At 46.6% G+C, this 22,369-nt stretch overlaps 1 protein-coding gene across 2 annotated transcripts in view; it reads left to right on the top strand.

Annotated features, from left to right (window-relative positions):
• The window catches only part of LOC108291674 (lipopolysaccharide binding protein), a 32,469-nt gene extending 11,385 nt beyond the window's left edge, over nt 1-21,084 (top strand). Inside the window, exons 6-15 of one of the 2 annotated variants that reach the window (XM_017512132.2) lie at nt 3,627-3,690; nt 6,863-6,954; nt 7,460-7,636; nt 9,622-9,681; nt 12,504-12,671; nt 14,540-14,607; nt 15,086-15,128; nt 17,180-17,243; nt 18,045-18,121; nt 20,699-21,084. In XM_017512132.2, coding sequence (XP_017367621.1) covers nt 3,627-3,690; nt 6,863-6,954; nt 7,460-7,636; nt 9,622-9,681; nt 12,504-12,671; nt 14,540-14,607; nt 15,086-15,128; nt 17,180-17,243; nt 18,045-18,121; nt 20,699-20,743 — 858 coding nt within the window. In that variant the 3' untranslated portion in view covers nt 20,744-21,084. The remainder of the gene's footprint in view (nt 1-3,626; nt 3,691-6,862; nt 6,955-7,459; nt 7,637-9,621; nt 9,682-12,503; nt 12,672-14,539; nt 14,608-15,085; nt 15,129-17,179; nt 17,244-18,044; nt 18,122-20,698) is intronic. The other variant, XR_001820013.2, reaches the window with a different exon arrangement.
• Nucleotides 21,085-22,369: the final 1,285 nt, after the last annotated feature.

The raw sequence follows: 22,369 nt of genomic DNA, 5'->3' as shown, positions 1-22,369 counted from the left end.
TGGGACTACAGGCCCCCACCACCACACCCGGCTAATTTTTTGTATTTTTAGTAGAGACGGGGTTTCACTGTGTTAGCCAGAATGCTGTAGATCTCCTGACCTCATGGTCCGCCCACCTTGGCCTCCCAAAGTGCTGGGGATTACAGGCGTGAGCCACTGCTCCTGGCTTTTTTTTTTTTTTGAGACAGGGTCTTGCTCTGTCACCAGGCTGAAGTGCAGGGGTGTGATCTCGGCTCACTGTAACCTCCGCCTCCCGGGTTCAAGTGATTTTCCTGCCTCAGACTCCCAAGAAGCTGGGACTACAGGTGTGCGTCACCACGCCTGGCTAATTTTTTGTATTTTAGTAGAGATGGGGTTTCACCATGTTGGCCAGGATGGTCTTGATCTCCTGACCTTGTGATCCACCCACCTCAGCCTCCCAAAGTGCTGGGATTATAGGTGTGAGCCACCACACCCAGCCTGGGTGAATTATTCACGAGTTTTCCTGGAAAGGGGCAAGAACTTCCCAGAACTGAAGTTTCCTTCCCCTCTTAGACCATATAGGGTAACTTCTGGACATTGCCACGGCATTTGTAAACTGTCATTGCACTGGTGGGCATGACTTTTAACATGTCATTGCATTATAATTAACGTATAATGAGCAGTGAGGACGACCGAGGGCACTTTGGTTGCCATCTTGGTTTCGGCCGGCTTCTTTCCTGCATCCTGTTTTTTTCCGTAGGGTCTTTATGACTTGTATCCTGTAATCCCAGTCCTGCTGACGTCCTGGCTCATCCTGTGACTAAGAATGCCTAGCCTCCTGGGAACGCGGCCCAGCAGGTCTTAGCCTCATTTCGCTCCTGTTCAAGATAGAGTCACTCTAGTTCAAACACCACTGACAAAAACTCCCTGGGAAACACCTGGCCTTGCCATTATATCTTGTGAGTGAGAACCAAAAAGTAGAGAGAGGTTCAGCAAAGGTCAAGCAGCCATTGGGAACTGGGCAGGATGTGAACCCAAGTTTGCCTGGCTTTCCTGCCACACCCCAACCACTACCTCAGCTGCTTCTCCAGGAGGCCCTGCTGTGCGAGGTCCCTAAAGCCTGGGGCATCCAGGCTCCAGGCTTTTGGGATGATCTGATGGGCTGTTGTCTGAAGGAAAGGCAGGAAAGGAGCATGGAGGTGGACAGAGTTCCTTGGTTCCCTTGCAAACAACCACGAATGTTCCTCACCACGTTTGACCTTGCTTTCTGGCAGCTCCTCGCTGCTAAACCCCTCTCCCGGAAAGTAGAGCAGCTGCAAAGAGCAGTTAAGATATACCCTTTGCCTTCCCAGCCCCCAGTGTTGCCCTTCCCCACAGCCCAATGCCTGATGGATGGTGCCTGCTCACCCGTTGGCACAGAAGCCGTCTGTGACTCCTGCACAGCCCTCTCCTTCACTACATATGTGGATTCTTTGCACAATAGGAGGTAGCTAGCTAACAAAAAGAGCTGTTTAAAGTGAGGACTTTCTCATCGCACATAAACAGAGACAATACTGACGTATGAACCCAATTTTTTTTTGAAATGGGGTTTCACTCTTGTTGCCCAGGCTGGAGTACAATGGCGCAATCTTGGCTCACTGCAACCTCTGCCTCTTGGGTTCCAGCGATTCTCCTGCCTCAGCCTCCTGAGTAGCTGGGATTACAGGCATGTGCCACCACGCCCGGCTAATTTTTGTATTTTTTAAGTGGAGACGGGGTTTCTCCAAGTTGGTCAGGCTGGTCTTGAACTCCCGACCTCAGGTGATCCACCCGCCTCAGCCTCCCAAAATGCTGGCATTACAGGCATGAGCCACCTCGCACAGCCGAACCCAAGTGTTTTAATGGTGGAGTTTCAGGCAGCGTCTTCAGCCAATGCTCCCTCATCGGGCTGTGTCAGTGAATGCCCACAGTTATTCTTTGAAAATGGTCTCTTGATTGACATTGCCACGGTCTTTCCTGCATAAAACATTGACCTGCTACAAATTCTATACTAGGCTTCATTGACCGCAATGAGAATTTAAAGACACTTGCAAAGTCATCCCAGTGTAGAATCCTTCTAGAGCCTTATTTTTTTTCTTCCTCCTAAGATTTTCTGTTGTCTGGTCCAAATTTAACTATGTTTTTAGAGGGTTTGTTTTTTTTTTAAGCACCTTACCCTTCCAGAGTATTTATCTTAGGTTTTCATAGAAAGAACCCTTTAAGCTGGGGCCGGACGTGGTGGCTCAAGCCTGTAATCCCAGAATTTTGGGAGGCTGAGAGGAGTAGATCATTTGAGGTCAGGAGTTTGAGACCAGCTTGGCCAACGTGGTGAGACCCCCGTCTCTATTAAAAATACAAAAATCAGCTGGGTGTGGTGATGCATGCCTGTAATTCCAGCTACTCAGGAGGCGAAGGTAGGAGAATCACTTGAATCTTCCGGGAGCCGGAAGTTGCAGTGAGCTGAGATCATGCCATTGCACATTGCACTCCAGCCTGGGTAACAGAGCAAGATTGTGTCTTAATTAAAAAAAAAAAAAAAAAGACAAACAACTCTTTTCTCAATTATATTGCATTAGTTTACATAATAAATTATTCTAGTGCTTACAAAAGCACATGCAGCAAACAGGCTGCAGGGCTTTCATGTGGACCTCAGCAGGGTCCAGCTGGACTTTTCAAAATCTATCCCAAGGCTGGATAATAAATAATTCGGGTAATTACAGTAGCAAGTACAGCAATCAAGTTTGGAAATGCACATTTTCTTCTCTTGAGAAGCTGGCCACACAACTGGTGGCAATTGTGTGTGAGTGGCCTACAGACCCCAGATTCAGTCTTCTGGGAGTGCCAGCAGGAATGGGGAATACTCATCAATCCAGCCAACCTGTTCAGGATGACCATTAAGAACTATTTACACACCGAGAGCGGTGGCTCACGCCTGTCATCCCAGCATTTTGGGAGGCAGAGGCAGGTGGTTTGTCTGAGGTCAGGAGTTCAAGACCAGCCTGGCCAACATGGTGAATGAAACCCTGTCTCTGCTAAATTTACAACAACTAGCTGGCCGTGGTGGCGCACACCTGTAGTCCCAGCTACTCGGGAGGTTGAGGCAGGAGAATCGCCTGAACCCAGGAAGCAGAGGTTGCAGTGAGCTGAGATCGCGCTATTTCACTCCAACCTGGGTGACAAGCGTGAAACTCCGTCTCAAAAACAAACAAAAAAAAGAGTTACCTACATTAACTGTATGTTCATTTGTGTGATTATTTCTAGTTAGTGTCTAGTTTTGCTATTAAACTCTAAATTCTGAGAGGCCAGGACCTCCCAAAGGAAAACTTTGTCTATAATGGTGGAGTTTTAGGCACTGTCTCCAGCCAGCGCCCCCTCCTCTGGCTGTGTCAGTGACTCCCTAGCTCGGAAGTCCCGTCTTGGGACAGACTTTGAAAAGTCCAATTGGACCCTAGTGGAGTCCACATGGGAGCCTACATATTTTTATTGTTTCCATTTCCTTGGTACCTAGCCGATGGCAAGCACTTATAAACATTTGTAAATCAATGATCACATAGCATACATATGAAATAATGTGGCTGCAGTCATCAGCACCATGCCAGACCAGAGCCGGGGAACTCACTCAGGCATTCTCTTCCCATTTTTTTCAGATCTGTGAAATGATACAGAAATCAGTGTCCTCCAATCTACAGCCTTATCTCCAAACTCTGCCAGGTAGGACACCCCACCGACCTGGGACACTTTATTTCTGTTAATTTCTATAACATCATATGTGTACCTTATAAAATAGCAAATGGGACAGAAATATAGAAAGTGAAAATTAAGGGCCGGGCGTGGTGGTTCACACCTGCAGTCCCAGCACTTTGGGAGGCCGAGATGGGCGGATTAGCTGAGGCCAGGAGTTCGAGACCAGCTAGACCAACATGGCAAAACCCCATCTCTACTACAAATACAAACTTAGCTGGGCATAGTGGCACATGCCTGTAACCCCAGCTACTTGAGAGGCTGAGGCAGGAGAATTGCTTGAATCTGGGAGGCAGAGGTTTCGGTGAGCCAAGATCATGCTATTGCAATTCACCCTAGGCAACAAAGAGCGAAACTCCATCTCAAAAAAAGAAAAAAAAGTAAAAATTGAAAGTTGCTTTTTCTCCCCAACTTTTCTTCCAAGAAGTAACCTCTTGTTTGAATGTATCTTTTCAGATAATTTATTTGCATGTATAAATATAAATATATGTAAGCATTTGAATAGACATTCACATATGTACTATTTTGTTCATGAGTCTATGTGTATTTGCATAATTATAAATATGTATGTTCATATACATAGTATAGACATTGTTCTAGATTTCTTTTTTTTGAGACAGGGTCTCACTCTGTGGCCCAGGCTGGAGTGCAGTGGTGTGATCTCGGCTCACTGCAGCCTCAACCTCCTGAGCTCAAGTGATCCTCCTGCCTCAGCCACCTGAGTAGCTGGGACCACAGGTTCCTTGCCATCACACTCGGCTACTTTTTTGTATTTTTTGTAGAGACAGGGTTTCTCGGTGTTGCCCAGGCTGGTCTCGAACTCCTGGGCTAAAGTGACCCACCCACTTCAGCCTCCCAAAGTACTGACAGGAGCCAGCCACCATGCCAGCCTGATTTAATTTTTCAAAACTTTTGATTGAGGTATATTTATAGAGAAAAGTACTCAAATCATAAGTGTATAGTTAAAGAGTTTTCACATGCATGTAACCTGCTCCCAATCAAGAAACAGAACATGGCTGGTTTTTCGGAGCCCCTGGTGTCCCCCTCGATCACTACCCAGCCCTCTAGGGTCACCACCCTCCCAACTTCTACCAGCAAAGATTAGTTTTGCACTTTGCACATGAATGGAATCAGACATATTTTGAGTCTCTTTTCAAAAGCCAGAAGGCTTTCTTTGTTCAACTTTAAAATAAGAGGTCAGGACTGGGTGCGGTGGATCACACCTTTAATCCCAGCACTTAGGGAGGCCGAGGCGAGTGGATTACCTGAGGTCAGGAGTTCGAGACCAGACTGGTCAACATGGTGAAACCCCATCTCTACTAAAAATACAAAAATTAGCCAGGCGTCATGGTGGGCACCTGTAATCCCAGCTACTCAGGAGGCTGAGGCAGGAGAATCACTTGAACCTGGGAGGCAGAGGTTGCAATGAGCCGAGATCTCAGCACTGCACTCCAGCCTGGGCAACAGAACAAGACTGTCTCAAAATAATAATAATAATAATAATAATAATAATAATAGGCTGGGAGCTGTGGCTTATGACTATAATCCCTGCATTTTGGGAGGCCAAGGTGGGTGGATCATGAGGGCAGGAGTTCAAGACCAGCCTGACCAAGATGGTAAAACCCTATCTCTACAAAAAATACAAAAATTAGCCAGGCATGGTGGTAGGCACCTATAATCTCAGCTACTTGGGAGGTTGAGGCAGGGAATTGATTGAACCCGGGAGGCAGAGGTTGCAGTGAGCCGAGACTGCACCACTGCACTCCAGCCTGGGTGACAGAGCAAACCTCTGTCTCAAAAATAATAATAATGATAAATAATAAATAAATAAAATAAAATATGAGATCAGGCCAGGAGTGGTGGTGCACACCTGTAATCCCAGCACTTTGAGAGGCCAGTGAGGGAGGATCACTTGAGTTCAGGCATTCAAAGCCAGCCTGGGCAACATGGTGAAACCCTGTCTCTACAATAAATACAAAAATTAGCCAAGCGTAGTGGCATGCGCCTGTAGTCCCAGCTACTTGGGAGGTGGGAGGATCACTTGAGCCCAGGAGCTCAAGGCACGGGTGAGCTTAAATTGTGCCACTGCACTCCAGCCTGGGCCACAGAGTGAGACCCTATCTCAAAAAAACTGAAATAAAATAAAACATGAGGTCAATGCATATTGTTGCATGCACCTGTAGTGTAGCTGGTTCATTCTCCTTGCTGCGTACTATACCACCATGTAGATGTTGCTCCATATTTTTGTCCATTCTATTATTGAAGGCCATCTGGGGGTGGTGTTCAGTTTTAGCCCATGCACTACTATGAATATCCTAGTGCCTGTGGTCACACGTCTTTCGGTATATACCTGGGAGTGAAATTGCAGATTCATGTGACATGCCCAGATTCGATATTATCAGATCCTGGCAAAAAGTTTCCCAAAGTGGTTGTAACAGACCTTATTATGTTAACAGCTATGTAGTATTCCATTACATGGATGTGTCTTTGTTTATTTAATAAGTCCCCACTGATGGACGTTTCGGTGTCTGCCTTTCCCTTGCTGATGCCAACAGGGCTACAGGGAGCCATCTACAAGTGGAGTCCCTGGATCCAGGGTGCACACATTCGGTGTGGAGGGGGAGACTCTGATCAATTATCTGAGGTGTTCTCTGATGCCTGGGCTCCCAAGCCGCCATGTGGTTACTTGTTGACAACACCTTTACCAGAGGTCCAAGTCGGCAACCCAGTACTGGGACTTGGAACACTCGTTCATTCGGGGCTTTGGAGGGGAGTGTCTGGGCCCTCTGGACGCACCCTGCCTGACCTTCCTGGTTATTGGTTCAGCATTAAGCTCCAGGTGTGGCTGGAGAGGTGAAGCCTGGACTCGTGTGTGTGTGTGTGTGTGTGTGTGTGTGTGTGTGTGTGTGTGTGTGTCTGGAAACTGCTTAGGCCCTAAACTGAGCATAACACCCCAACACTGTTAACTTCCCCAAGGGAACCCATGTAGTCTCTTGAAGAAGCACTTCTTTGCCTCGGGCCCAGCTGGTAGGGGGAGTCTGAAGAAGGTCACAGGGAATGTGAGTCAGCCAGAGCCCTCGCCCCTCCTCCAGCAGCTGAAAGCGGCACCTGGCCTCTAATTCTGCCCTGTCCTGGTTCACAGTTACAAAAGAGATTGACAGTTTCGCCGGCATTGATTACAGCTTAGTGGAAGCCCCTCGAGCAACAGCCCAGATGCTGGAGGTGATGTTTAAGGTGAGCGTCCTGGGGCCGGGCTGGGTGGGTGAGGCTTTCCCCCAGGGTCAGCCATTCCCTAGGCCAGCTGTCCCCCTAACTTCAGATCTGTCCTTGTCTTCCCAGTGGTTCCCGCTGTGTCGAGGGCCGGGCTATATGGAGTGGTGGGGAGTGTTCCCAGAGCTAGGATTCCCCATGGGTGCCTTACACCTCTCAGGTCTTAACGCCTCCCTCCTCCTCCTTCCCCTACTTTGCCTTGCCCATCATGCAGAAAAGGCCAATCAGAGCAGGGCCTAGGGGGTGTAGATGGGCCTAGGGCATATAGAGGGGCTGACCAGGATATCCTGTGGGTTAATATAGAAAAGCTTCTAGGGAGCTCTTCATTAAAAGACAGCACTGCTTTAATGGTGGAGTTTCAGGCAGTGCCGCAGCCAGCAGCCTTTCATCAGACTGTGTAGGGAAACACCTAGCCCCAGCCCCAGGACAGGCTTTGAAACGTCCAACTGGACCCTACTTCCCTCTCCAGGGTGAAATCTTCCATCGTAACCACCATTCCCCAGTTGCCCTCCCTGCTCCCGTCATAAGCCTTCCTGAGGAACACGACAAAATGGTCTACTTTGCTGTCTCGGATTATGTCTTCAACACAGCCAGCCTGGTTTACCACCAGGAAGGGCATCTGAACTTCTCCATCACAGATGACATGGTGAGGATGGTGGCAAATAGGTCTCTCGAATGAGCATGGGACCCACTGCTTCTTCCTTCTTTCCTTTCACCCCTGTTGACATCAGTAAAATACTAAGTTATAGCTAAGAGAAAAATCAAGACCAGGAAAAGTATGTTAGCACAATCTCCCTTTTTACTTCAGTGGCCAGGAAACTCAAAGCCAAAGTTATTTCTCCCTTGGCCGGGCACAGTGGCTCACGCCTATAATCCCAGCACTTTGGGAGCCTGAGGTGGGCAGATTGCTTGAGGTCAGGAGTTCGAGACCAGCCTGGCCAACATGGCCAAACCCCGTCTCTACGAAAAATACAAAAATTAGCCAGGTGTGATGGTGGTGCACACCTGTAATATCAAGTACTCAGGAGGCTGAGGTGGGAGAATCACTTGAACCCAGGAGGTGGAGGTTGCAGTGAGCCAAGATCGTGCTACTGCACTCCAGCCTGGGTGACAGAGTGAGACTCTGACTCAAAAAGAAAAAAGTTCTTTCTGCCTTATAACAACCGTGGAAGACTTTGCAGCTTGCTTTTCTGTGTTTTACTTTTCTAGGCCTGTTTTCTAGTCTAGACTTGTTAGTCTAATTCATATTTCCTTTCATCCTGATGATTTCTGATTACTAAAATATTTCTAAAAATATTTTAGTGAATGAGGCCGGGTGCAGTGACTCACACCTGTAATCCTAACACTTTGGGAGGCCGAGGTGGGCAGATCACCTGAGGTCAGGAGTTTAAGACCATCCTGGCCACCATAGCAAAACCCTGTCTCTACTAAAAATACAAAAATTTGCAGGGCATGGCGGCATATGCCTGTAATCCCAGCTATATGGGAGGCGGAGGCAGGAGAATCTCTTAACCCCAGGAGGCGGAGGTTGCAATGAGCCAGGATCTCACATTGCACTGCAGCCTGGGCAACAGAGTGAGACTCTATCTCCAAAATATATATATATATATATTTTTTTCAGTGAATGAGGCAGGATAATACATGCACCGATAAATGCATTTAGTTTCAGAGAAAAGGAAATAAAGACCAATTGAAAAATAAAGCACAATTATGAAGACGCTGAGCCCATAAATTAATTTCTTTAACATCTCAAACCTATCAGGGAGCTTCCTTGTAGCTAAAGCGAAAAGGATATATGATTTCATGATTCACACTGAAAAGGAGAGACAGTCTTTCTCACACCCCCAAAACAACTGTTTCCAATGTGGCTTTGTATAGAGAAGACTGAATGTTATAGCGGGTCATCCCTTTAATGGTTCTCCAGTTTATCTCATACTTCTGGGTTTCAAAAAGTTGTTTCTTGAAGCACTTCATCAAAGTTGAGGCCTCATGAACAATGTCAGGGGAGTGGGAGCAACCGTGTGGCTGGGCTCGGACGGCCCAGCCTCCCCTGGTGTCAATCCAGGACTGTCTGGTAGATGGAGGGTCGTTTTGTCCTTCAAATGGCCTCCCACACCTGCACAGGCGTTGGCTTGTGGCATGGTGTTTGGTTTATCCATCCTACCTGCGACACAGGCCTCTCTTTCTGTGGGATGATAACAGCTGCGTTTCATGGGGTGCTCACCATATGCGGGGCCTTGTGCTAGATGTTCATTTAGCCCTCACAGTGACTTGAAGGTGGGGGCTATTATCCCCATTTTATGGATGAGGAAGTTGAGGTTCAGGGAGATGAAAGGGCTGGTCTGAGATCACAAAGTCAGGACACAAACCGAGGTCTGTGTGACTGCAAACTTCACACTTGCAGACCCTCGGAGTGGGACCCACACCTCAGCTCCACCCTGGGAGAGCAGGCAGGACGCTGGGCACCCATGTGCTCTGCTTGGGTGAATGCAGGACAGGCATCTCAACCCTGCCAGGGTAACCTAGGCCGTGGAGAAGTGACAGGCTTGCACACCGCGGCGCCTCCCCAGTCCTCTTTAGACCTTCAGCTCCAGCAAGAGCACCCTGACACTTCGTGTCTCTTTGCTGCAGATACCGCCCGACTCTAATATCCGACTGACCACCAAGTCCTTCCGACCCTTCGTCCCACGGGTAAGGCGTCCCTGAGTTCCCCATGAGTGCAGACTGAGCCCATTAGATTCCAGAGGTTTCTCTTTAAAACCTCTGCATTTCTCTCAGCTTGGCCAAGAGTCAGAGGGCCGGGATGAGACTCCCACTGAAGGCTGGGGTACTGCTCCCTTTAAAGCCCAAATAACAGAGGCTGAGCCCCACATTTTGTGGAACCACATCTTGTCTAATCCTTTATTGGTGTTATCTAAGAATCCCAAGGAATGCTGGCATATTCCATAAAATGTACCCAGCACTTTTGGAGGCCAAGGCAGGTGGATCAGAAGGTCAGGGGATCAAGACCATCCCGGCCAACATTGTGAAGCCTTGTCTCTACTAAAATACACAAAACTAGCTGGACGTGGTGACGCGCGCCTGTAGTCCCAGCTAGTAGGGAGGCTGAGACAGGAGAATCGCTTGAACCTGGGAAGCAGAGGTTGCAGTGAGCCGAGATCATGCCACTGCACTCCAGCCTGGGTGACAGAGCGAGACTCCATCTCAAAAAAAAAAAAAAAAGTACCCTTATGAATAGGAACTAACAATTATAGAGGGCTTCCTAGGCTCCAGGCATGTTCTTGGTGCTTTAAAAAATTAACTTTTTGGCCAGTCATGGTGGCTCATGCCTGTAATCCCAGCATTGTGGGAGGCCAAGGTGAGCGGATTGCTCAAGCCCAGGAGTTGAAGACCAGCCTGAGCAACATAACAAAACCCCATCTCTACAAAAAATACAAAAAGTAGCCCAGCATGGTGGCACACAGCTCAAGTCCTAGCCACCAGGGAGGCTGAGGTGGGAGGATCACCTCAGCCTGGGAGGTTGAGGCTGCAGTGAGCTGTGACTGCACCACTGCACTCCAGCCTGGGCAACAGAGTGATACCCTGTCTCAAAAAAAATTATTAAAAATATTAGCTTTTGGGCTGGGCACAGTGGCTCATGCGTGTAATCCCAGCACTTTGAAAGGCGAGGCAGTTGGATCACGAGGTCAGGAGTTCAAGACCAGCCTGACCAATTTCAATACTGAAACCCCATCTCTGCTAAAAATACAAAAATTAGGCAGGCATGGTGGTGGCACCAGCCTGTTGAGCCAGCTACTCGGGAGGCTGAGGAAGGAGAATCGTTTGAGCACAAGAGGTGAAGCTTGCAATGAAGATCACACCACTGCGCTCCAGCCTGGCTACAGAGTGAGACTTTGTCTCTAAATATATTTATATATTTATATATATACACGCATATATATGTGTGTGTGTGTGTGTGTGTGTGTGTATATATATATATATATATATATATATATTCTTTGGATGGATAATAAATTCTCATGGTTCAACATTCAAAAGATATAAAAGATTATAGAGTAGAGTCCCACATCTACTCCTGTCCCCTAACCACCCACTTCCCATCTCAAGTTTACCAATATTACCAGATTATGCGTACCTTTCTGATGATATTCTATGTATATACAGGTTCAGTATCTCTTATCCAAAATGCTTGGAAAAGCAACTCTGCCCCTCTGCTGGGTGAAGCATTTTACCCCCTCAGCCTTCCAAATGTCTCCCTTCTAGAAGAGGCTGTAGGTTTTAGGTTTACGTAACCAAAAGGCTCATGGGAGTATCGTTTTTCCACCAATATCCTCCTAAAAAGGAAGAGTCTTGCCCCAAATAAAACTCTACGCCTATCTCTAGTTACACAGAAGCTTAAGAGCCTTTTTGAAATGGTGGGATCTAGGGCTGGCTGTGGTGGCTCACGCCAATAATCCTAGCACTCTGAGAGGCCAAAGCAGGAGGACTGCTTGAGGCCCGGAGTTCAAGAGCAACTTGGGCAGCATAGCAAGACCCTGTCTCTGTTTTAGAAAGAAAGTTTTAAAAGAAAACAGAAATGTTCTGTGGATTATCATATTAAAAGAATAATAAGAGAAAATTAAATATTTTTTAAAAGAAATGATGGAATCCAGCTGTGTCATATTTCAAAAACACTGGCTTCTGACTTCTGCATGCCCAATTAGCAGAGTGTGATGAGGGGATGGAGAACCAGCAGGGCTCCCCGACAGCCTCGGGAGAGGCAGGGAGGGAGAAAAAAATGGGCCCAACTTTTCGGGAGAACAATTTGGCAATACCTGCTGAAAGCTTTAAAAGCATTGCTGGCCAGGTGTGGTGGCTCATGCCTGTAATCCCAGCACTTTGGGAAGCCGAGGAGGGCAGATCACCTGAGGTCAGAAGTTCGAGATCAGTCTGGCCAGCATGGTAAAACCCTGTCTCTACTTAAAATACAAAATTAGCCTGGTATGGTGGCACGTGCCTGTAATCCCAGCTACTTGGGAGGCTGAGGAAGGAGAATCGCTTGAACCCAGGAGGCAGAGGTTGCAGTGAGCCAAGATGGTGCCATTGCACTCCAGCCTGGGTGACAAGAGCAAAAACTCCATCTCGAAAAAAAAAAAAAAAAATCATTGCTGCCCTTCAACTCAGCAATTCCTCCTCTAGGAATGTTTTCCTGAAAATAATAGCCAAGGGCGCTCACAAGGAGCTGGTCATTATAATGACAAAACCTTGGAGACAACTTGATGCCCAATAGTGTTTAATCCATCGCAGGACCCATATACAGTGGAATACAACGAAACTGTGAAATAGATGGTGCAGACTCTGCGTCTGACATGGAGAGCTGGCCAGTGTTGCAGTTAAGAGAAAAAGGCACAGAGAATTTTGTGGGAAATAAAATCAACCAAAAGCAACTCCCAGCTTGATCTGACTCCCACAGGCCTCTCCAGCAGACTTACATATTTTCTTCTCTTGATGTAATCTCCTAATTCTGCTCCCAGTTAGCCAGGCTCTACCCCAACATGAACTTGGAGCTCCAGGGATCAGTGACCTCTGCCCCGCTCCTGAATTTCAGCCCGGGGAATGTGTCTGTGGAGCCCTATATGGAGATAGACGCCTTTGTACTCCCGCCCAGCTCCAGCAAGGAGCTTGTCTTCCGGCTCAGTGTGGTAAGGTTCAGAGCCTTTGCAAATGCTGTTCCCTTTTCCTCACATGCTTTTCTCCCCACTCACCATCTGAATAATTCCTCCAGTTCTTAACTTAAATTCTACTTCCCGAGAGAGGCCTTTCTTGCTGGCTCTTACCCCCAATCTACCTTACACCGCTTGCCACTTTTTCCTTAGCATTTCATTATCTTTTTTCTGGGTGTTTACTACAAAGGTACTTTGTAGCTGTCTGCAGGTGTATTTGTTTAACGCATGTATCTCTCACTACGTGAGTCTGGGCTATTGTGGGGAGGAAGGTATTCGGGTCTTTGTCGATTTGCTCTGTTCTTTGTCTGTATTTGATCCTGGAAGACTACATTTCCCATGCTTCCTTGCGCTCTGATTTCCACCCAGGTCAGCCAATGGGAGGTACTGTCAGGAGAATGGAGGCGGGGAGGAAAGATGAAGCCAGAGTATTTTTTTTCCTCTTTCTTTGTGGCGGGCAGAGGCTCAGGCTGTGACTGTGTCTCCTCCATGGTGACTTCCATAATTCCAACTCCACTCTTTGTTCCTCTAGTCCTGGGGTGGATACAGCCTCCTGTCTGTGCTAATCTCCGGGTGGCCTCACCAATGCTTTACTAGCTTCTCAACAATTCCATCACTTGTATAACCAATTCCCTGTATTAAATTCCCTCTGCATTAAACATTGAGAGTGAGTTTTCCTTTTTCGATGGACTCTGTCTAATAGGGAAGAGATGCTGAGTCCTTTGGGGGCCCTGCTCTCTGGATGAAGAACTCTGCTCTCTTGTTTTTTGACTTTTGAAATCAACAAGTCAAATCTGGACAGGCTTGGTGGCTCACATCTGTAATCCCAGCACTTTGGGAGGCCGAGGCAGGTGGATCAATTGAGGTCAGGAGTTCAAGACCAGCCTGGCCAACATGGTGAAACCCCGTCTCTACTAAAAATACAAAAAATTAGCTGGGTATGGTGGTGCATGCCTGTAATTCTAGCTACTGGGGAGGCTGTGGTAGGACAATCGCTTAAACCCAGGAGGCAGAGGTTGCAGTGAGCTGAAATGGCACCATTGCACTCCAGCCTGGGCAGCAAGAGTGAAACTCCATCTCAAAAAAAGAAAAATTAAAAATTTTTAAAAAAAAGTCAAATCTCTGACAGGGTAATTCTTCCTAGATGCTATATCTGCAATTTAATATTGTTATTGTTATCAAAAGGGTCTTTATTAATATATTTTAAACTAAAATATAATTTATCATCTGGGTGTGGTGACTCACACCTGTAATCTCAGCACTTTGAGAGGTCCAGGCAGGAGAATCGCATGAGGCCAGGGGTTTGAGACCAGCCTGGGCAACATAGCAAGACTCCATTGCTACAAAAAAGAAAAAAAATAGCCAGGCATAGTGGCATGCACCTGTAGTCCTCGTTACTTAGGAGGGTGACATGGGAGGATCACTTGAGCCCAGGAGTTCAAGGCTGCAGTGAGCCATGATTGCACTCACTTTTAGAGAGATTCTAAAATAATAATGATAATTTATTATTGTTGTTGTTACTAGGGCTGAGTCTTGACCTGAGATAACTAGAAATGATCCTTTTTAGAGCTTTCCATGGGTAGGTACTCTATACCTTCTCTTAGTAGTCTGTTCAAAGTTTAACTGCTATCATGGACAATTTCAAATAAAAATGTTCACGTCCAAGTTCAAACATTGATTGAGCACCCACAGTGAGCCTTCTGAGAGTCTATAATCTAGTGGGCAAATTACCTGCTTTAGCTCACTGAGCTGTTTGTTGAGAGGAGACAGTTGGTCCCTCATCATCACCCTTCCTGTACATACAAGCTCCATCACTTACACCTGTTTCCTTCTATCGGCATTTCCAGGCCACTAATGTGTCTGCCATCTTGACCTTCAACACCAGCAAGATCACTGGGTTCCTGAAGCCAGGAAAGTAAGTTGGCCTCCTGCCCACAAGGGGGTTCCCAGCTGGGCTCCATCTATATACTGTAGCTGCTTCTCTGTAACTGGTGGCAGGGCGGTGGGGGGGACACCATTTGGAAAGGACACTTACATGTCACCCCAGTTGGCCCAATTCTCCTGCCCCACTGGTCCTGCCCCCACAAATTTCAAATTATTAAAGAATTCACTAAGACTGTTACTTTTTCATCTGTGAATTTTAGATGCCAGCTATATTAACTTCCTGAAATGATAGAGTGAGCTTTTTGACACTACCCAATCGCCCTCTGACAGTCTTCCCGATGTCATTGAATTACTGCTTTTAGTTACTCAGTCATCTTTTCCACTCCTGCTCCCACCCGGCCTTTGGCCCTGTGCCTTCTCAAGCCCATCCTTTCCCACTTCTGGGGACCCCCATATTGCTTAGACTTGCATTAAGCCCACACCTCTGAATCTTCTCTGATTCATTATAGGGTAAAAGTGGAACTGAAAGAATCCAAAGCTGGAGTATTCAATGTAAGTTGTTGTTTTATTGATGACACGATTAGAATGTTAATTAATTTGGGGTGTTTCCTAAGCAATTGCTATGGCACCTATAATAGGAAATTCAAAAGGAGAAGAGTTGATTTTTGCCCTGGAGAAGTGTAGAAGGCCTTGAAAACACAAGACACAGGGCCAAAGAACAGTTATATCCTAATATAAAACAATATATAATTAAGTCATCTACTGGACAGAATTCTTTTAACTGGAAGAGACAGAAAGCCAATGGAAATCATCTTACACAAAGAGGAGAAATATGTAGGATTATATAACTGAAAAGTAAAAATAAAAAAAACCGAAGACCGGAGGTTTCAGGCATAGCTGGATCCAGGTGTTCAAATTAGTGCCTCAAGAATCTCTCTCCATCTCTCTGTTCTGTTTTCATTTGTGTTCATTTCACTCTCAGGCACCTCTTGGAATCGGTGGCAAGCCCCTGAGTTTTCTACGGTTTCAGTTTCTTTTTAAAAAATTAACAAAATAAAAAAAAAAAAAATCCCTGTGCTAGCTCTCATTGTACTAATCTCAGGCACCCAGTCTTAAGCCAAGCACTGTGGCCAGAAGTTGGACAAGGCCAGTTGGCCCAGTGTGGATCTCATCTACACTCCAGGAGGCAGGATTTGCAGTCAGCTACATCCAAATCCTATGGACTAAGATTGGCGAGGAGGGTTGTTCCCTGGGAGGAGGTAGACTGTTACCGAAACAAGAGGAATTGAGTGCTGGGCAGGTAAAAGCAAGAAGTGATTTCCACAAGGTAGAAAAAGCGGTGAAGTAGATGGCCCCATATAAAAGGAGGAAAGCAACCAGGTGGCTCACACCTGTAATCCCAGCACTTTGGGAGGCCAAGGTGAGCAGAACACAAGGTCAGGAGTTTGAGACCGAGACCAGCCTGGCCAACATAGTGAAACCCCATCTCTACTAAAAATCCAAAAAAATTAGCCAGGCGTGGTGGCGGGCACCTGTAATCCCAGCTACTCAGGAGGCTGAGCCAGGAGAATCACTTGAACCCAGGAGGCAGAGATTGTAGTGAGCCAAGATCACGCCACTGCATTCCAGCCTAGGCAACAAGAAAGAAATTCTGTCTCAAAAAAATTTTTAATTAAATAAAATAAAAGGAGGAAAGAGAATATGAAGATCAGTGTGAGCTGAAGCGGTGGAGAAGAGCTTTCTGGAAAGAGGAAAGGAGGAGCCGGGTAGACTTTAATGTGCACCTCCACCTGTGCGCTGCCTCCCAGACTTTCCCAAAGCACTTATGAAATAGAAACAAACACAGAAGCTGTGGGGAGAGACAGAGGGACACTGAGGATGGCTCCTTTCAGAAAATAAAGGGTGGAGTGAACAATGGCGCGTTCGTATTGTATCTGTGCATGTTTACTGCAAAGTAAAACATGCAAGTAAAAAGTTTCACAAAAATCCATCCTATCAGGTTTTCAGAACATGAAATGTAAAAACAAGAACTATAGACTCAGATAAATTTACATTCAAGTCCTGATGCTACTGCCCAGTTTCTTGTAAGTCCCTTTCATTCTGTGGGCCTCAGTTTCCTGATATGTGAAATGGGGACATTAATATGAACTTTGAGGGGTTGTGGTGAAGATTGAATCAGACATACGCATAAAGCTCTGAGTTCTCTGCCTGGCAGATAGTGGGGGTTAAAAGTTGTGTTTCATGATTTTGGTAGAAAAGCTTATTTTGTTTCTATTAAAAATTTTAAAATTATACAAGAAGTTCAGGAAAAGCATTCTCACTGTAAATAAAATTGAATACTAATGATAAGGCTAAGGACAAGTCACATGTTGATGCTCTTTCTTTAGAGGAAAGACAGTTGGGTGTGTAACTTTCTAAAATTCTTCTATTTACTTGCATAGTAAATGTTCATCTCAAAAGAGTTTTATCTCATAAAATAGTAGCATGAGGTATTAATAGTTTGCTTTTTCCAAGTGTTTTGCTATGTTGGCACACACAGAGCCGCCCCACCCCCAGGGTGGCCGCGTGGCAATGTGCAGCGTGCCTCTCCTGCTCTCCTCCAGGCAGAGCTGCTGGAAGCGATCCTCAACTACTACATCCTCAACAACCTCTACCCCAAGTTCAACGGTAAGAATCACTGTGGATTTTGCCAAGTCAAAAGCGGACATTGGAGGAAAGAGAGTTGGACTTGGAAAACAGGGCTCTCCTGGGGACTGTGTGACCATGCGCAAGTCACTTCTCTCTGAGCTTAGCAGCCTGACTGTGACATGGAATCACTGAAGTTGGCCTCATCTCCCTCCAGGTTTCTAATGAGGGTTGGGGGCTGGGACAGCTCTTTGGGGCATGAGAAACCTCCTTATAAGCAGGAAAGAGGGACACATGGAAATGCCCCATGTCCTGAAGAGGCAGCTGAAAGACTGAGGACCAAGTTAATATAGAAGGCACAAGGCAGCCGCCTCTGATCTCACATCTCCCAGTCAATTGCCCAACTGCCTAGTCAGAGAAGAAAACAAAAGACTTAAACCCTGTTTCCATGAAGCTTTGCTTCTTTTGGCTGCAACAGAGAGCAGGACAGGGCAAAGGGCAGGGAGTGGATGCCCTGTTCCTTATCTTATCTTGAATGTGTGCTTTCTCCAGACAGCACCATGCCTGGCAGCTTAGGCTCCCAAGTCAGCCTCCCTGGGTTCAAATCCCAGTTCTGCCACTTCCTAACTGTGTGACCTAGAACAAGTTACTTGGCCACTCTGTGCCTCAGTTTCCTTATCTGTAAAATGGAAAGAATAAGCACACCTACCTCATAGTCTTGGTAATCATTAAATGGGGATATACTGAATATAGAGTTTGCAGAGAACAACATTTTCAGTAAAAATCTGTCTCTAATTATTACTTATTCACCAATCTCTCTCAATGTTGTGCTTCAACCTCCAGATAAGTTGACCGAAGGCTTCTCCCTCCCTCTGCTGAAGCAGGTTCAGCTCTACGACCTTGGGCTCCAGATCCATAAGGTCAGCGGGTTCAGGGGGCTCTGAGGATATGTCAGGGGGCAGGTGGTTCACATGCTAGCTTCAGAGGCTATGACTCATGGGTGACACCCAGCCCACCCCTGCAGCTGAGAAAGTCTGACTGGGGCAGAACCGGTGCTCCTGGGCCTTGCCATATACCACAAAGCCATCCATGTGCCCTTCGGAAGTGGCCCCTCTGCCATTGCAGGTGGCATTTGACACAGCCCTGTGCCACCACCACCTCTCACCCCCACTATGAGGGTCGTGAGGAAAGCTCAAGACCAGCTCGTTTTGAAAATACTGCAGCTTGGGAGCAGTGGCTCACGCCTGTAATCCCAGCACTTTGGGAGGCTGAGGAGGTGGATCACCTGAGGTCAGGAGTTCAAGACCAGCCTGGCCAAACATGGTGAAACCTGTCTCTACTAAAAATGCAAAAATTAGGCGTGGTGGGGGGCAACTATAATCCCAGCTACTTGGGAGGCTGAAATAGGAGAATTGCTTAAATCTGGGAGGTGGAGGTTGCAGTGAGCTGAGATCGCACAACTGCACTCCAGCCTGGGCAACAGAGCGAGACTCCACCAAAAAGAAAATACTATAAGTCCTAGGCATAGCATTAGGTCAGGTTCTGAAAGCCACTTGTAAGTTTTAAGTTTTTCTTCTAAATTTTTAGGTTGAAGACGTTATTGTAAATATATGTTTGGCATGCCTCCCCATTTAAACAAGTACTACTACTATAAATACATTTTTTTTTTTTTAAGACAGAGTCTCGCTCAGTCACCCAGGCTGGAGTGCAGTGGCACAATCTTGGCTCACTGCAACGTCTCGGGTTCAAGAGATTCTTGTGCTTGAGCCTCTGGATTAGCTGGAACTACAGGCTCCTGCCACCACTCCCAACTATTTTTTTTTTTTTTTTTTTTTTTTGTATTTTTGGTAGAAATGAGGCTTCACAATGCTGGCCAGGCTGGTCTCAAACTCCTTGCTTCAAGTGATCCGATTGCCTCGGCCTCCCAAAGTGCTGGGATTATAGGCATGAGCCACGGTGTCCAGCCAACGCTATATACACTAAAAAATTATTCATAGGCCAGGCACAGTGGCTCACGTCTGTAATCCCAGAACTTTGGGAGGCCAAGGCGGGTGGATCACAAGGTCAGGAGTTCAAGACCAGTCTGGCCAAGACAGTAAAACCCCATCTCTACTAAAAATACAAAAAAATTAGCTGGGCATGGTGGCGTGGGCCTGTAGTCCCAGCTACTCGGGAGGCTTAGGCAGGAGAATTGCTTGAACTCAGGAAGTGGAGGTTGCAGTAGGCCGAGGTCACACCACTGCACTCCAGCCTGGCGCCTGGTGATGGAGTGAGACTCTGTCTCAAAAAAATAAAAAAATAAAAAAATAAGCCAGGCTTATTTTTTTTACAGGCACCACCGGTGGCAGGTGCCTGTAATCCCAGTTACTCAGGAGGCTGAAGCAAGAGAATTGCTCAAACCTGGGCAGCAGAGATTGCAGTGAGCCGAGATCACGCCACTGCACTCAAGCCTGGGCAATAGAGTGAGTCTTCGTCTCCAAAAAATAAAAGAAAAAGTTATTCATAAACCTATTGCTTCACTACAACCACAGTTTGAATTTTGGTGTACTTCTAGTGCTTTTTGTTTTAAGGATTTTAAGTTTGTTTGTTTGTTTTGCCCAGTTGCATTACTAGTGCTCATAACTGTTTTTTTCTTTCCCTTTTTGTAAACTTAAAATTTTTTTTAACTTAAGGTTCTTTTTAAAGCTTAACTTAAAAACTATTTTAATATCAAGAAATATGTCTGATTTTTCACTGCTCAAACTATTATTCTGACCAGGCGTTTTGTGATCTATCTGTGCTCCCAGTTTTCAGGTTATCTTTTGAGGTGAAATGAACTGGGTTGGCAGACTCGTTAGCAGGAAGGGGATGCTGCGCTGTGACTGGTACATCGTTAACATCAGAAAATAATAGGCATTAAAGGGAATGAAGGACGGGGGGATGACTAGGAACCTAGAAACGTCACTGGGCTTTTGTGATGATTAAAGAGCAAGTGTGATCGCTTCTAGCTCAATGTTTGACACACGGAAAGTAATTAGATTTGTTATATATTATCATATTCATTAGAATTTTGAGGTCAACTCTGCCCAGGTGTCAAACCACCGAAAACAAAGGATGGATCACTGTGGGAAAGAACTGAACTTGGCCTTTGGTTCAGAATTCCTGCCCTTCTGGGTGACAGAAACATAAGAAGAGCAGGAGAGTATACCCCAGCAGTTCTCAAGTTTTCGTTATTTGCTAAGAAGAGAAAATTTAGGTGACACAAAGGACACTGAGAGGCCTGTCAGGCAGCAGCAGCTCAGGGAATGACAAATCAATCTCTGCCTTAGAGAAGGCAGTTGGGAAAAGCTGTGCTTTATGGAGACCTTGGGGACCAAGGCATACTCGCAATTTATGCACTGACCTGGATTCTGGCAGAGCTTGTGTTTCCCAAGACGTGAGTTCCCTTTCAATCGTAAATGCATCTTTTCAGAGTAGAGGATGCCCTTTACCATCCTGTCCTGTCCTGTTTTTCCTAGGACTTCCTGTTCTTGGGTGCCAACGTCCATTACGTGAGAGATTGAGGACAAGAAAGATGAAGCTTGGAGGCTACAGCTGGGTCTGCATGTTGCATTTCCAGCTGTGGGGCACGTCTCGGAGATTCTTGAAAAAGGAAGACATTTCTGTTCTCAGCTCAGGGGGTGAGGTCCGCTTGGCCTCCGCCTCCACCCTCCCCCTCTTCACCAGATGCATGCCCTCTCTGAGTCTGGAGTTTGCTTTCCCCTCCAGAGGGGACCACCCTCCCCACTGACCTGGGATATCTTTACAAGCAGGCGCTGTATTTTTTATTTGCAATCTGATCTCCATGCCTAGCAGAGTGCTGGCACTTAGTAGGTCCTCAATAAATATTTATTAAATGATGAGATGAAGGAATCACCTGGTATTCTAGCTGACCCTCATCACTACCTGCCCTCTTCTGGCCTCAGGGGTCTTTGGATAGTCAGCCCCATCTGTGGTCTCCAAGGCCCCTTTCTCGTCGCTGCTGCTATGGGAACCTCAATGAGAGAACCAGGGATTCTGTATATCACTTAGCCCTGGACCTGGCGCTGATGCTCCGTCCCTAAGGCCCTTGTCCTGTCTCAGGCAGGGGCTCACTTCAGCATCTCTCCCTCCCTCATTTCTTGCCTGCCAGGGGAGCCAATGATCTCCCAGAGCAAAAACTCAGCGTCCTGCTGCTTTCCCCCATTGAAGCAGGTGTAAATTAGGAGGAAATGGATCTGTCTAGGTTTTTGGTCCAACCAGAATAAAAAGCTCATCCAACTGTTGTTTATGAGCCCCAAGCCTGGAGGGAGAGGCCATGATTTCTAATTACTGAACAATGAGCCCTTGATCAGACTTAATAAAGAGTTGTTTCCAAGTTACGTTGTTGGACTCCCAGGGACTGGGAGTCAGAAGACTCCTTTGATAATTTTTTTTTTTTTATTGTGTTAATGAGCAGATGGATGGCGCTTCACGCTAGCAGATAATTCACAGGGAATAGTCCCATTTACCCTGTGTGTGACAGAGATGTGTTCCACAATGGGACGATGTGTGTCACCCAGCTGGTGGAAGGGGAAGCTATGGCCCCACCTCCTCTCTCCTCTCTGCTTTTGTTCATGTGTTTGCCACCTTTGTCCATCCCTACGGCAGACTGGCGAAGGGCTCAGGCTTCATCCGGTACTAGCTGTGTGGCCTTGGGCAGGTCACTTTCCCCCTGGGGTCCTCATCTATGAAATGATGATGTTGATTGTAGTAGTCACTTCCTGGGGCTGCAGTGAACACTGATATACAAGCATCTGTTTGAGTTCCTGCTTTCAATTATTTAGGGTTTATACCTAGGAATGGAATCGCTGGGTCACATGATAATTTTAGGTTTACAGTTTAGTCTTTTTTTCTTCCCCGAGACAGAGTTTTGCTCTTGTTGCCCATGCTGGAGTACAATGGCCTGACCTCAGCTCACTGCAACCTCCACCTCCCAGGTTCAAGTGATTCTCCAGCCTCAGCCTCCCGAGTAGCTGGAATTGCAGGCATCCACCACCACACCCATATAATTTTTGTATTTTTAGTAAAGACCGGGTTTTACCATGTTGACCAGGCTGGTCTTGAACTCCTGACCTCAGGTGATCCACCCACCTTAGCCTCCCAAAGTGCTGGGATTACAGGCGTAAGCC

The sequence above is a fragment of the Cebus imitator genome, unplaced genomic scaffold (assembly GCF_001604975.1).
Source record: "Cebus imitator isolate Cc_AM_T3 unplaced genomic scaffold, Cebus_imitator-1.0 Scaffold18, whole genome shotgun sequence".
Taxonomy (NCBI): Eukaryota; Metazoa; Chordata; class Mammalia; order Primates; family Cebidae; genus Cebus; species Cebus imitator.
Note: the sequence above shows the minus strand (reverse complement) of the source record. Positions and strands in the feature narration are given on the sequence as shown.